Source organism: Lycium barbarum, chromosome 2 (assembly GCF_019175385.1).
Source record: "Lycium barbarum isolate Lr01 chromosome 2, ASM1917538v2, whole genome shotgun sequence".
NCBI classification, from domain to species: Eukaryota; Viridiplantae; Streptophyta; class Magnoliopsida; order Solanales; family Solanaceae; genus Lycium; species Lycium barbarum.
The window spans coordinates 70,360,039-70,374,154 of NC_083338.1; the positions used below are offsets into that span (position 1 = coordinate 70,360,039).

At 38.8% G+C, this 14,116-nt stretch overlaps 1 protein-coding gene across 3 annotated transcripts; it reads left to right on the top strand.

Annotated features, from left to right (window-relative positions):
- The first annotated feature begins 5,540 nt into the window (after nucleotides 1-5,540).
- Nucleotides 5,541-11,779, top strand: LOC132626579 (histone-lysine N-methyltransferase SUVR3). 3 transcript variants are annotated; one of them, XR_009577454.1, is made up of 5 exons: nucleotides 5,541-6,264; nucleotides 8,660-9,057; nucleotides 9,601-9,878; nucleotides 9,978-10,058; nucleotides 10,765-11,779. XR_009577454.1 is itself a non-coding variant. In XM_060341496.1 (3 exons), the coding sequence occupies exons 1-2, from the start codon at nucleotides 5,685-5,687 to the stop codon at nucleotides 9,046-9,048; spliced, it is 969 nt and encodes a 322-aa protein (XP_060197479.1). In that variant the 5' UTR covers nucleotides 5,541-5,684; the 3' UTR covers nucleotides 9,049-9,057; nucleotides 10,765-11,779. The 3 variants fall into 3 exon arrangements, 1 of the variants encoding a protein (XP_060197479.1); XR_009577453.1 differs by having other exon boundaries at nucleotides 9,978-11,779; XM_060341496.1 differs by lacking the exons at nucleotides 9,601-9,878; nucleotides 9,978-10,058.
- Nucleotides 11,780-14,116: the final 2,337 nt, after the last annotated feature.

Genomic DNA, 14,116 nt, shown 5'->3' on the forward strand with positions numbered 1-14,116 from the left:
CATCTTCTCCTTCAGCGGCCATGCGCCCTGCGGGGCGAGGAGCACCAGCACCAGCGCCAGCGGGTCGTGGCAGAGGACGTGGTGCAGCTTCTGGTTACAGCGGTCCTTCGAACCGCGTGTTTGCTTTAACCGGCCGGCAGGACCCAGGAGCGTCTTCGAGTGCACGCCCAGGTACGCCAGCCAATCCTTTTTGAGAAATGTATGTATGGATAAGTTTGTATTTTGCTGAATTACGTGATCTTATACTTCTGGGTATTAGAAATAGTAAGATAAATGTTAATTTGGTGGATACCGAGATTCAGAAAAGCAATATGGTAATAGTATGACTTAGCCGGGGGTGGGACCCGCTACTAAAATTTTTCCGAAAATCTGCGAAGACCCCGATTTACTCTAAAATTACGTGACAAAGGTCGTGAGGGGCAATCGACGAAATTATATTAGCCCTAACGTGTCGAAATGCATGAAAGTTTCGGAGTTAAGCGTGCTCAGGCCATAGCAATTCTGGGATGGGTGACCCCCTGGGAAGTAATGCAAAGTTTTGCTCAAGTGTAGGTATGACCGATATAAATGAAAACTTGGGGTAATCTAAAGGAAAAGAGAATGTATGGAGTAATTAGCGCCTTTACAGATACCACACAGACCGACGCGGGTTAAATGGGCAAAAAGGAAAGGTGCGATACCACTCGGAAAACTTAGCGAATCTGGATAACAGTCAGCGACGACCCGAATGTTGTCAGGGGATAGAAAAAGCCCAATTACATCATAAGTTAGTCTGGTATGGCGATGGTTGTAAAAGGAAAGAGAGTATGGATAGTAGGGAAGGAGAGAGATAAGTAGAGCGAGTAAGCAGAAACTTTGAAAAAGTCGATAAGCGACACCCAAGACGATTTGTATGATTGATTCTGAATACGTTCCTGTCTGACATGTCTCTGTACGATTAAACCTGATTACGAATCTGTCTGACACACCTCTGTATGTCTGACTCTGGATATAAATCCGTCTGGTGTGCCTCCGTACGTCTAATTTTGGTCACGCATCTGTCTGATACATCTCCGCATGTCTGATTCTAAGTGTGACTCTGTATGATACATTTCTGTAAGCCTGATTCTGATTTCGAAGTCCGTCCGATACCTTTTTATACATCTGACTCTGATCTCAGATCTGTCTGACATACTTCCGTATCTCTTCTTTTGATTATGAATCTATCCGCCATAGTTTGGCATGTCTGCTTCCGATTACGAATCCGTCCGATATGCTTCTACGCGTCCGGTTCCAGTCCTGAATCTGTTGGTAAGAAGTTTCTGGTATGAAGTGGGATTATATTGATGTGGTAGAAATCTCCGGAGTGTAACAAGAAATGATACGGACTATGACGTCTGGAAAGCGTTCGTCAGTTACAAGAATATAGCTTATGGTTCGACGATTGCGTGGGGTACGAGAAGATATATTATGAAGGTATTTAAATCAGTGATGTGAAAAATTACCCCATAATGTTGGCAGAGAAGCCATGTCGGAAAGTCGGTAAAGGACGATTGTAAAGAGAACCCTCCCGAAGTAGTATGACGCCCCATAAGGTAAATTTAACATTCGAGGACGAATGTTTCTAAAGGGGGGGAGGATGTTACATCCGACATTTTTGTGTATTCGAAAAATTCAAGGTAAATTGACTTGTAATGGATAAGGCCACAATTGGACATTTCTTGGTATGAATGTGTAGGGTATAAAAACAATGGTGTGGAATTACGAAAGGTGGCCAAGGGCAAAAAAATTGGAATTTTGGAAACTTGCCCCATGAATTACAATATGTAACCACCAATTTGGGCTCAATAAAAATTAATGAAACAAGGCCCAACAAGGGGAGGCCCAACCGGCCAAAGGGTCCAAGCCCCTTAAGTGATTAATTTCCATGTGGAATTATAAGTATACTTATCCTAAGAAGGTTCAAGAAGCAAAGCAAAAACCAAAGGAAAAAAAAAAGAGGCATTTCGGGTTTAGGAGGAAAAGAAGAGAGAAAAGAAAGAAAAATTTTGGGAGCCAAATCTTTGCTCTAAAAATCCAAGTTTTGTGAGATTTGTACTAAGCTCAAGGTTCTCTTCAAGTTGGTATAAATATTGTGGCAAGAAAACACTTTCATCCTCCAAGTGAAGGGCTTGAAGAAAGATGAGAATTTTATGCTTTTGTTGTGTTATAAATGGTATATGTATGTTGTAGTATGTGTGAATGAATGAAAAACATTGAAATTTTGTGTGTTGGAACTAGGGGTGTGTTGGCCGAATATGTACATGAAATTGCATGATTTTAATGGCTTGAATTCTTGTTGTAATCTAGTTGTAATATGATGGGAATTATATTAGAAAGGAAAGTGGAATGAATTAGTGAAAAATTGGAAGTGTGGGAGGTGGCCGTGTGGTGCTAGGTTTGATATGAAATATGAATTTGATTTTTGGTTGTATGCTAATTGAGTTAAGGTGAATTGAATCTTGTTAGCATGTTAATTGTGTTGTTATGGAAGATTGGTTATTAAGTTGTTGAAGGAAATTATTGAACTTTGTTATGATTTGTGTATAAGTGAAAATGAAAGTGTTAAGAGGCAAATTATGCTTATGACAATGAACTTGGAATATAAAAATGTGTTGATGAGTTTGCATGTTGAAAGTTAGGAAGGGATTGGAAAAGTAGTGACTTGATGGAAAGTTGAATGTTTGTGAATTTTATGAATATCTTGTGAATATTATGTGAACATGTTATGGATTCCTCCGATGTGTGTCGTAATGATTTTGATGGATAATGGATATGAAAATAATAAGTTTTGGTTGGAAATGTAAGCTTGAAACGAAAGATGATTCGTCGTGTCGAAGGGTGGCTAATAATGCCATAGCGTATGATTTAGTGGTTATTGATGTTTGTTGTTGTTTGGATGTCTCCTCTGGGTTGTTGTGTTGCTAAATTGAGCCGAGCTAAGTCTCGGGGATGTCGTATATACAGAGGAAATGCTGCCGAAATTTCGGTAGGCAATTATGTGTAAAGTTAGAATATTGAAAGAATGGAACTAACCAAATGGTAAACTTGACCATTTCCAGATTTTGGGCGAAATTTGGATTGACGCCAAGAGAGCATAAGGCGCCATCGAGGTATGTGAAGCACTTCTCTACGTTCCTAGGCATGTTCTGGATGTGGTAGGCTCGACCGCGAGCCTTAAGTCCGACTCCGTTCCCCGGAATTCGAGACGGAAAACCGCTCCAATTCCTTCAATTCAATTGAACCTATTTTCTTACAAATTGTCCTTAAAGTGAGATTTTGCACAAAATTTCCCCAAACGGAGTCGGAACACTTCCGAATGAGTATGGGTGACCTCATAAGGTCAATTATCAATAATTTACGTATGTAGTCTCGGGTGGGTCCGAGGTGGGCCCACAAGGCCCGATACTCCCGGTACGATTTTAAAATACATCTGTTTTGGTCCGATGTTCTCCAAAAACTTCTGAACTATTGTTTTATGTATATTATGGCTATTTTTGTGTAATTTATACAATATGATTTCTGAACAGTTGAGAATCCCATTCTGATAATAATCTGTCGTGCCTTCCCAACTAGGATATAGGCGCGTACTATGCATACTATCTGGATATTCTGATTTTGGCTCGCCGTTTGGCACCCTTCAATTTGATCGAGTCTGTATGTTGAGTCTGTAGGTAGGTGGTTTCTCATTTATCGATTCGTGTCTGTCTCAATGCATTCTTTCACTGCGACCCGGGCCAGGTTCTGTTATCGTGCACATTTCTCTGCATTGTTCACCGCGTCCCTCGGCGTACGGGCCGGGATCTGTATGTCTGTATGATCTGTGTATGGGGATGGCGGCCAGGATGGCATATGATCTGATTTGATTCTGTCTGTCCACCGCGTCCCGTACTAAGAGGGCCGGGTTCTGTTACTGCGCCCCCAGACAGGGCCGGGATCTGTATGAATATATGCGTGTGCCATCTGTATTTATAAAGCACACGCCTTTGTATGATTTTGTATGACTCTGTGCTACTCTGCATGCATAATTCTGTCCGTCATACTACTGTCTGTCCGTCTGTGTTACGACTATTTCTGTATGTCCGTATGGCTTCTGCTTCTGTATGTCCGTATGGATTCAGATTCTGCTCGTCTGTCCGTATTATGATTCCGTCTGTCTGTCCGAACTATAATTCTGTTCATTTGTGTAAAACGATTCTATATGTCTGTCTGGATCATAATTCTGTCCGTTAGTTTGACTTATGATTTTGCCCGTTATATTTCTGTGACTCTAGTTCGGACTATGTTTATATCTGTTACGTTTCTGCTTTACATACTCGGTACATTTTCCGTACTGACCCCCGTTCTTCGGGGGCTGCGCTACATGCCCGCAGGTACAGACGCACCAGGTGATACGCCGCCCGCGTAGGTTTCCGACTCTGCTTTTTGAAGAGCTCCTTTGACTTGGAGCATATCTTTTGGTATATATCTTCTGTCTTCTGTGTACTCCGTATGTTTGTATATTCTGGGTACGGCGGGGCCCTGTCCCGTCATATGACTCTGTATGTCTGTAGAGGCCTGTAGATAGATGTGTGGGTTACGGGTTCCGTCTGTATGTTAGCCCTATCGGCTTATCTGTAAATGTCTGTGTGTTCAGGTATATGTATATATATGTATGTTACGCGCACGCCGTATTTGTATCGGCCTACTTCTGTACTTCTGTTTTGAAAAAAAAAAAACTCTGTATGGTTCGAGTTCGATCAGGTAGGTACGTATGGGTGCCCAGTTAGGGTACCAGTCGCGGCCCACGGGGTTTGGGTCGTGACACACTTCCCATTTTTGCAAAAATAACTAAAAGTTGGCTGTCTGTCATCCTCTGCGGCTCAAGTGCGGCTCGCAGGGCCTACCTGCGAGACAATCTGCGATTCACAGGTTGTGTCTTCTTCACCTTCCTTATCCGCTTCGTCCTTCCACACAATCATCAACACTTGAGACCCCTGAGAAGGCATCAAGATATGCTCAAGCACGTCCATCTTCATGAACATCCCTTGTAAAGCTTGAAGGTATTGGGCTTGACTCTTCGTAAACGGCCTTGATGCAACTTGGATTGCATCATTCAGTGAACATTGAGAAAAGCGAAACATCATTTTAATTCATGTAAAACTGTAATTTAATAAGTAGTAGTTATTGTCGGGTTATCGGTTAGAGAAAATGATGCATGTATTAGTTTTGGTATTACTAATTTCTTGTTTGATACGCTTTTCAACCTATGTATAACTAATCCATAACAAACTATGGTATTAGCAATACCAAGATTATTAATACATACATAAGCATTGTTAAAGACAAAATTTCCCTTGCCTTCAAATCTAAAGAATGTGAAGGGTATTTATATAAATAAATAATTATTTTAGAAATTATGCAATGCATGTAGTTTTTAATACACCATACCAAATAATAGATAAAGCATAATCCCAACGTAACCGAGATAGCATAACTAATTCCTGTAATACTAGTGCACGCTATTCACTAGTATTCCTATACACCCTGCCAAACAACCCTAAGGCTTTCTATGTTTTTGGCCTTTGCTTTTTTGTGTTTAACGTGGGAAACTTAGGCATAGAAACAACTCCAAGTCGGACCTTAGACCCTTGGTGACGGTGCCAGCTTCCATTGAGAGTGCAACAATGGACAAACAACAGAGGGAAAAAGAGGACGAGGGCGCATTACTCTACCGTTTTGCCCATCTGGTGTTACCATACTTAGAGCCTGCCGATCTAGCCTCCGTCTCAGCAACGTGCAAGGCTTTACATATAGTTTCCAAAGCTATTACTTCCAGAAGAATCTCCGATGCTTGTAGATACTTGGAGAATTACCCCATTCCTTTCTTCAACTCCGTCGACTCCGAGGTTTACCCCAACTTCATCTACACCCCTGTTCAGACCCTACCCACCTCCCCATCCATCCCTAGTCTATGCTGGGGAGGAGATATTGGTGATGGATCAGGTCCCGTTAGGCGGGACCCGTTTGTAGTCCGGGTGGAGGGAGCTCACGGGTGCGATTGTGAGAGTTGCGGTTCTAATTGCCCATGTATGGATTTTTCCAGAGAATGCGGGCCAAGTTGCGGATGCGAGTCGGAGTGTGGGAACAGGTTAACTCAGAAAGGACTTTCAGTGAAGCTCAAAGTTGTCAAGGATAGGAGAAAAGGCTGGAGCTTGTGTGCGGCTGACTTCATTCCAAAAGGAAAATTCATATGCGAGTATGCAGGTACATTATTGTTGTTGTTGTTCAATAGGAATATGTTTTCTTTTGATACTTTTGCAAGGTATTGCTTCCTCCGTCCCAATTTAAGTGTCTTACTTTTCTTTTCCTTTTTTATTGCTCCCTCCTTTTTTATCGCAAAAAAAAAAGAGTGACTCTTTCTAGATTTAGTAAGTTGACAATTCAAACATATTACGTGATAATTTAATAACCACAATATTTAAAGCACATTTTAATACATTAAACACATTTTTAATTTAGGATCACAAGATTCAAAAGTTTTCTCTTAATTTCTTAAACTCCGTGCCTAGACAAACTAAGACACTTCAATTAGGATGGAGGGAGTAAAATAGATTTTCAGAGCAACCCTCCCATTCTTGGATTTTTCATTGCTAAATGGATTTTGAGAGTAAGATTGCTCATTATTCTAAATAAATATAAACTGTTATTTGTTAGGATTTTCCTTGGATTATCAAAGAATCTATAAGGTTTTCTTTTGTTTGTTTATAATAATTGTAGTATGTGATGTAATTGACAATTGGGCACACAACAATGAGCTCATATGGACTCCCATTTATATCAATTACAACGTTTATTGTAGATACTGCATCTAATATGCCTCTTCAATTGCTTAGTATGTGGATGGGAACATTCACAACTTGATAAAGATTGTTATTTAATGGTCAAATGGGAGGAGAATGTGTTCCAAAGAAAGTTAACCAACATAAGGTTGAGATTGATTCTTATCTCAGGAAAAAATACTGACCAGCATCATTGAAAGAGTTTGTTAAATAGTAGATATACTGATGAGACCATTGGTATTTGTTAATATGGTAATGAAAAAGGATCTATGCAGGGACTAGTTGCTATTAAGGTTCTTTTTTTTTTGTTGATTGGTTATTAAGGTTCACTTGTTATTACACTAGTTTTGGTGTTTGGTAGGAGTCTTCTGCTTAGAGTTGTATTTCAATGTAGGGATAAGTGATATTCTGAGAATCTTTGGTTTTAGACCGATTCAAACAAAAATAAAAAAAGGAGAAGAAGAAGAATAGAAATTATTGATATTGGAATGAAATGAACCCAAAGCAAGCGGAATGACACAAAGGATTCATCTAGCCAACTCCGACTATTGGACTTGATGCATAATTGATTGACTTATATTGACAGGCATTTGGAGAAGAAACAAGCAAGACGTTGTTATATAAAGAAATAAGGGAATAAAGTAAGAAAGGTGGCACCAATAAGAACTAAATATTCTCATGCTTCTGGCCATATGCTGCTTAAGGTGCAGGCGTGAGGAAACTAAATTTGGATTTTTTCTTCAAGGGATATACTCCCTACGTCCCAATTTATGTTGGGCATGGAGTTTAGCAAAGAAAGAAAGACTTTTAAAACTTGTGGTCTAAAATAGGAAGTTCAAAGTTAAATTATTTCTATATATAGAAAGGTATAATTCTTTTGGGGATAGACTAAAAAGGAAAGTGCATCACATAAATTGGGACAGAGGAAGTTGTAGTTAATACCATTGATCCAATGTATGATGTGGTCTAAGGTTGAAAGGCCTTTTGACCCTAAGCGTTGAAGGTTGAAATCAGCAGATAAGGCCTCATTCTTTTGGTTCTGTGAAAAGATTAGATGGTTAATCAACGTGAATTAAGGAGGCAGTTCAAAATTTTCAGTGAAGTACTGAACGGACAATAGGGGTTAGTACTTCTCCTTTTGTGCACACTGCTAGCATAACTTTTGACAAATGAAGTTTCTTGTCAATATTAAATTTCAAAAGCTTTTTGACATCTAAGATCGATAAACTTCAGAGTTTAGTTTTGTATCATGTACAAGGTTTTGTTTTATTGGCTTCTTTAAAACCCAGTGTGTCACAATTCTGTAGCTAGAAACATCATAGTTCTTAACAAAAGCATGCTAACTAGGATATTGGGGGACAATCTCAGTCTTTGATTTTCTAGTATGTGCATATCTAAGGGATATATTTTTTTTGACAAGGAAACACTATGAGGCGAATGTTAAAGCTATAATAGAACCTGCAACAACAAAGTCATTTTGAACACCCTATGCTGCTGGGCTGCATATCTCAGTCATCTAAGGGATATATTTTTTTTTTTATCATTTAATAAGCTGAATTGGCTGTTCTCTTGATAGTGGTGTCCACAAAAATTGTTGAAATTTGAGAAGTTCTCTTGGCATTTGACAAAACACAGTGTATAAGTGAATTTCGCCAACTTCTTAAGACTTGAAAATTGTCTTCGTGGACGAGGTTATCTACTTTCTGCTCTTTTGTGCTGATGTGTACTTATAATGCTTCTTATTGACAAACGGGTTCCTTTTTGGATGAGATTTTCTTTTTCTTTTTGAAGGAGATGCGATTTTCTTTTTCTTTTTGAAGGAGAACTTTTGACCACTGAGGAAGCAAGAAATCGCCAGAGACTATATGACAAAATTTCAAAGAGTAGCAGCTTTTCGCCTGCACTGCTAGTTGTGAAGGAGCACCTTCCATCTGGAAATGTGTGTATGAGAATCAACATTGATGCTACCAGAATTGGAAATATTGCCCACTTCATTAACCATTCCTGTGATGGTGGTAATCTTTGTACATTGATTGTGCGAAGTTCTGGAGCTCTGCTCCCCAGAGTTTGCTTTTTCTCTTCCAGGGACATTTTGGAAAATGAAGAGCTCGCTTTCAGTTATGGGGATACTACACTTAACTCCACAAGCTCTCAATGCTTTTGCAGTAGTGCTTGTTGTCGTGGGATCCTTCCAGCGGAGCACACATGATGTCGTAAGGTAACATTTTATTGCTTTAAACATTGTGGTACCTTTATTCTTCGAATTACATTAAAAAATGAGGTCAATGCATGCCACTGTCAAGTTCAGCTATAAAGAACATGGCTTATATGTTGTAATCTAGAAAAGATTGAAGAGACCATTGAGGGGTGTGTGGTGGAATGTTAAAGTTTCCTTCGCTCTTTAACATAAGTCTCGAGTTCGAGTCCTAGTAATGGAGTCGTCTTCGGTCCGAAGCGCTAAATATCGTAGGCTTTCTACGGTGCTAATCCAGATTACTGGGTACCAAAAATCGGATGCTTGAAAAAAATAAAAAAAATAAAAGGAAAAGATTGAATGTTATGATGTGATCTGACAAGAGATATTTCATAAATTGCTTGAGGATAAAGAATGATGTGTAGCTCAGACCAAGGAATATTATTAAGTGAGAAAAATAGTTTACAGATTAAACTGATGAAAGATGCAGGTAGTATCATACTTGGTTGATAGGGGAAAGTGTTGTGTTGTTGAAACTTATCTAAGATGTGTCTGTCAAATTGCCAGGCAGAGCTGATGGATAAGAAGGCAGCTATGGTGGAGAAGAAACGGGAGTGTGAGATGAAACTCAGGATGAGCGAAAATATTGGCACTTTTTTTATCGCTATGATGACTGAAGAGGAACATAAGAATCAAATGGGCTGGTTATTGACGATGAATATATTTGGGAAAGTCACATGATGTGAGCTGTTGGAGAAAATGTTCATGCACAAACAACCTTGGAAAAAGCAGCAGACTATCAGGGAATTCCATTACAACGATGCAGATTTAAACCATAGGAAAAGGTCCAATTCAATTATTAGGAAAAAGATATTTTTGGCTATAATTTGCTTGGTTAAATGGTGAAGAGATCATTAAACTCAATGTGGACTTGTCGTTTACAGATTTGAAGAATGGCAGCCACACCAATGTTGAATTCTGATGGACGCAGAGAGAGACATTGCTAATGGTTAGTAAGCGAAGAGGTATGTGAATATATAGAAATTAAGGGGCCGTGGAGAATGTAAATTAAAATTCAGATTCAATTCCAACAGCTTTTTGGTTTAGATCAAGTCAAAGCAAAAAAATCCATTCTGTGGTAAAACAAACATGAACTCAACAAGATTTTTTTTTTTTTTTTTGGAAAATGTTAAATTTGTATTCTTCAGCATTATGGAGATGCTGGAGACCTTCAAAAGAAGAAATACTTACAGAGATTTCTTGTCAAAAAAAATACTTACAGAGATCCTAATAATTCTACCAATTGTTCTGTTTCCGCTACATCTTTTTCTTTACACCAAAAATAAAAAGATACAATACAATTCCACTTAGCCTTCTGAATGGAATTGGACCTATCTTCAAAATTTCTACTATTCCTTTCTTTCCACACTGTCCACCACATGCAATGTGGGATTGCACTCCACCATGCCTTCTGGCTCTTACTTCCCCCTCTTCTAATCTAACAGCTCAGCAGATCTGCAGTATGTTCAGGCATGGTCCACTTTGTTTCAACAAGATTTTTGAAATTTTCATCTTGAATTTACTAATTATTGTCACTCAAAATCCGAAGCATACAGAAAGCAAAGTTATAGTCCCCATCATATAAAAGGACAAATTCGATTACATCACTGTTTCAACTAAGTTATGGTGGTTGTCTAGGGTCTCTGTTGATTAATTTGATTGTAACTGCAGTATTTGCTGTGGTTAGCTATTATACTTGCTAAATTCTACATCTGAGGGAAACAAAGCTGGGGAAAGGGATGATATCAATGTTCTTGGTTTTGCAAGTCAACAAGGACTGATGCCAAGAGAAGTCAGGAGACAATAGTTGATTGAAGAAAGTTATAGACACTTCCTAAGCAGATGATTGGTGATTATAAAGAAGCAAATTAAAAGGGTACATGGAGAGGTGATTGTGAAGCAGGAATCATTTGGCACAGTGATTCAGAGCCTGAAAAGAAATGTTAGTGGTGTTTAAACATAGTCGATGGAAGTGCTTGACCAATTACAAACAAAAAAGTGGAGGAACACATTCTGGAAGGTCTAACTGGTAGGAGCTTGTGTAATTTTTCATCTACTACTTGGGAGTTCAGTTCAGACAAACAGAAATCAAAAGAAGTAAGCATCAGATTGGAGAAAAAGTAGTGCTCAAGAGATCAAGAAAGACCAAAAACCAGGAAGGAGAAAACAAGGACATTACAGTAGCCTAAGCTATACTAGTGGAAGTCTGAAGAATGAAGCCCAACATGACATAGAGCAACAGAATCTAGAAAGTGGCCTAAACTATGATTGTGGAAGTCTGAAGAATGAAGCTCAGCATGAAATAGAGCAACAAGAAGGAATTGTTTTGAGGGGTAAATTTATTTCTTAGTAATGGTTCTTTTAGGTGTGTTCAGAGCAGGCAGTGGTTCCGAGTTCAAGTCTCACCGTCGCTCATTATCAAAAAGAAGTTTTACGTAATTGGCTCATAAGTTCCTTGTTTGGTTTCATATCATACATGTCATTGGGATCTAACTAGCTAATGCTTAACTCAAAATGACTTGTGCACTTAGCTTAGAATTCAAAGAGATCAAGCTCTTAACAGAAACATGTTTAATGAGAATTAAGGTTTAAGCTTTTATCATTTACTAAGTCCTCGAAGGGATGTTTTGCGATTTAAGTTCAGAATATTTGAAAGTGAAAACTTGCCTCGAGTATTTCTTGATAACTTTTTCACTTGCTGTTAAACTAGTTTCCGTCCTCTTTGTATCACTTGAAGTATTTTAAGATTACCAGTCAAGTTTTTGTGTGTTTTTCCATTCCCAGTTTACATGATATTGACATCAAGCTAAAAATTAAGTCTGCTAGATCTCTGTTCAGTATATAGATTAAGGTTGGATAAAGCTATCCGATGTTTGCCTCAAGTGTTGAACAAGATAAAAATAGCATGATTATTTCTTGAACTCGTGTTATTGCCTTTGTTAATTTTAGCATAAGTCGAGGCTACACTGGTAGCTTTGAGATTTAAATAAAATAGATTCTGTTAGTTAATTAGATTAGCAAATTACTAGTTTTATTTTATGAATACTCTAATCTTTCACTGAGTTTAAGGTTTGTTAAGTCTTCATGTAGATAAACCTGTTTTTTGCGCGGATTGCCCTTCATTTGAGGTGGTCTTTAATTTTTGTCCTTCAAATTGGTGGTCTTTAAGTTTTGCCTTTCGCCTAATACCCCGAGGTTGAGGGTTCGAATTCCAGCTCAGTTAAAAAAAAAATTGCAAATTTTACCTATGCAAATTCTGCCTTAAGGCCGAAATGGTGAAGGACACAAAATACTGACCCAAGGATGAACATTTTCTGAGATGCATCACAAAGAACAATCTCAGTTTAAATACAACGCTACAGCACAACTCATTTTAGCAGAAACTAATGTCAAACAGAAAATTCATCAAACCACATGAAATAAATAAACATCAAACCACCTCCTGCAACACAGTAGCATTTGATAACAAAACCAAATCAATCTAAGTTTCAAAGAATGATACGTGAAATGCAAAGTTTGAACAATGCCCAAAACATAGAGGATTTTGGGGTGGTCTTTAATTCTGCCCATGCAAATTGGCTGCCTTAAGGTAGAGTTTGCTAAGGCATAGTTTGCCTGCGAAACTCTATCTTAAGGCATAGTTTGCAGGCAACTTGCAGGCAAACTCTGATCCATCAGGCATAATTTGCCTGCAAACTCTGGGATCTACCTTAAGGCATAGTTTGCAGGCAAACTCTGCCCCATCATACATAATTTGCTTGCAAACTCTGCCTTATTTTGCCTGATGGGGCAGAGTTTGTAGGCAACTTCTGCCTAGCGATTTTTTTTTTTTAATTTTCGTCTGAGCAGGGGTTTGAACTCGGAACGAGGTTTTAGTCGAAGGACAAAAGTTAAAGATTTCAAATTTGAGGGCTAAAAATTAAAGACCACCCCAAATGCCCTAGATAAACTGGTTTTCATCTTCTTTGCATGTGCGGAACTAAATGAGTTAATGAGGTCATTTGGACTTCTGTTGCATCTGCCCAGTCTGGGCCTGTTATTCGGGCCCATGCACAATCTTTCAGGTTCAATAGGAGTTTGAGTTGGCCAGCCCAATAACGAAGAGAAATAGTTTTTTTTGTGCGGAGTGGCCTTCAAAATGCACTGGTCTTTAATTTTTGTCCCTCAAATTGGTGGTTTTTAATTTTTGTCCTTCGCTTAATACCATGAGGTTTGGGGTTCAAATCCCGGCTCAGTTTAAAAAAAAAAAAAGGACAATTTCACAAGGCAATATTTTGTAGCAAAGCTAGGCCTTAAGGTAGAGTTTTGGCATGCCTGAAGGCAAAACTCTGCCTGATCAGGCAGAGTTTGGCAGGCAAATCTCTGTCTGGAGAAAGAGTTTTGCAGGTAAATTTCTCTGCCTGGAGGCAGAGTTTTGCAGACTTGCGAATTTAAATTCTACCTTGCGATTTTTTTTTTTTTACTGAGCGGGGGTTCAAACCCGAAACCAAGGGGTTCTAGCGAAAGAAAAAAAATTAAAGACCACCAATTTAAGGGACAAAAATTAAAGACCACCTCCGAATAAGGACAATCGTGCAAATTGCCCAGAGAAATAGGAGATCTGGACTTGTGGCCCAATTTTATTTACACATTACCTTTATTGTATTTTGGAAAAATGGCTAAAATGAGGGACTTTTCCTTAAAGCATAACTAAAAGTTTGCCTTATAAGGCGAAGTCTGTCGTCTCCGGCAGACTTTTAGTTATGCCCTAAGGCAAAGTCTGCCGCATAAGGCAGATTTTTTGCAAAGCCTTGCCTTGCCTTGCGATTTGATTTTTATTTTTATGACTAAGCCGGAGTTCGAACCCAGAACCTCGGAATATTTTACGCGAAGGGCAAAAATTAAAGACCAGCAATTTGAGGGGCAAAAATTAAAGACCACCCCCAATGAAGGACAATCGTGCAAATTGCCCCTCGTTTTTGTAGTAAATTACGAATTGAGTTTGCTAAACATACAATTACCTTACACATCCAGGGGCGCATTG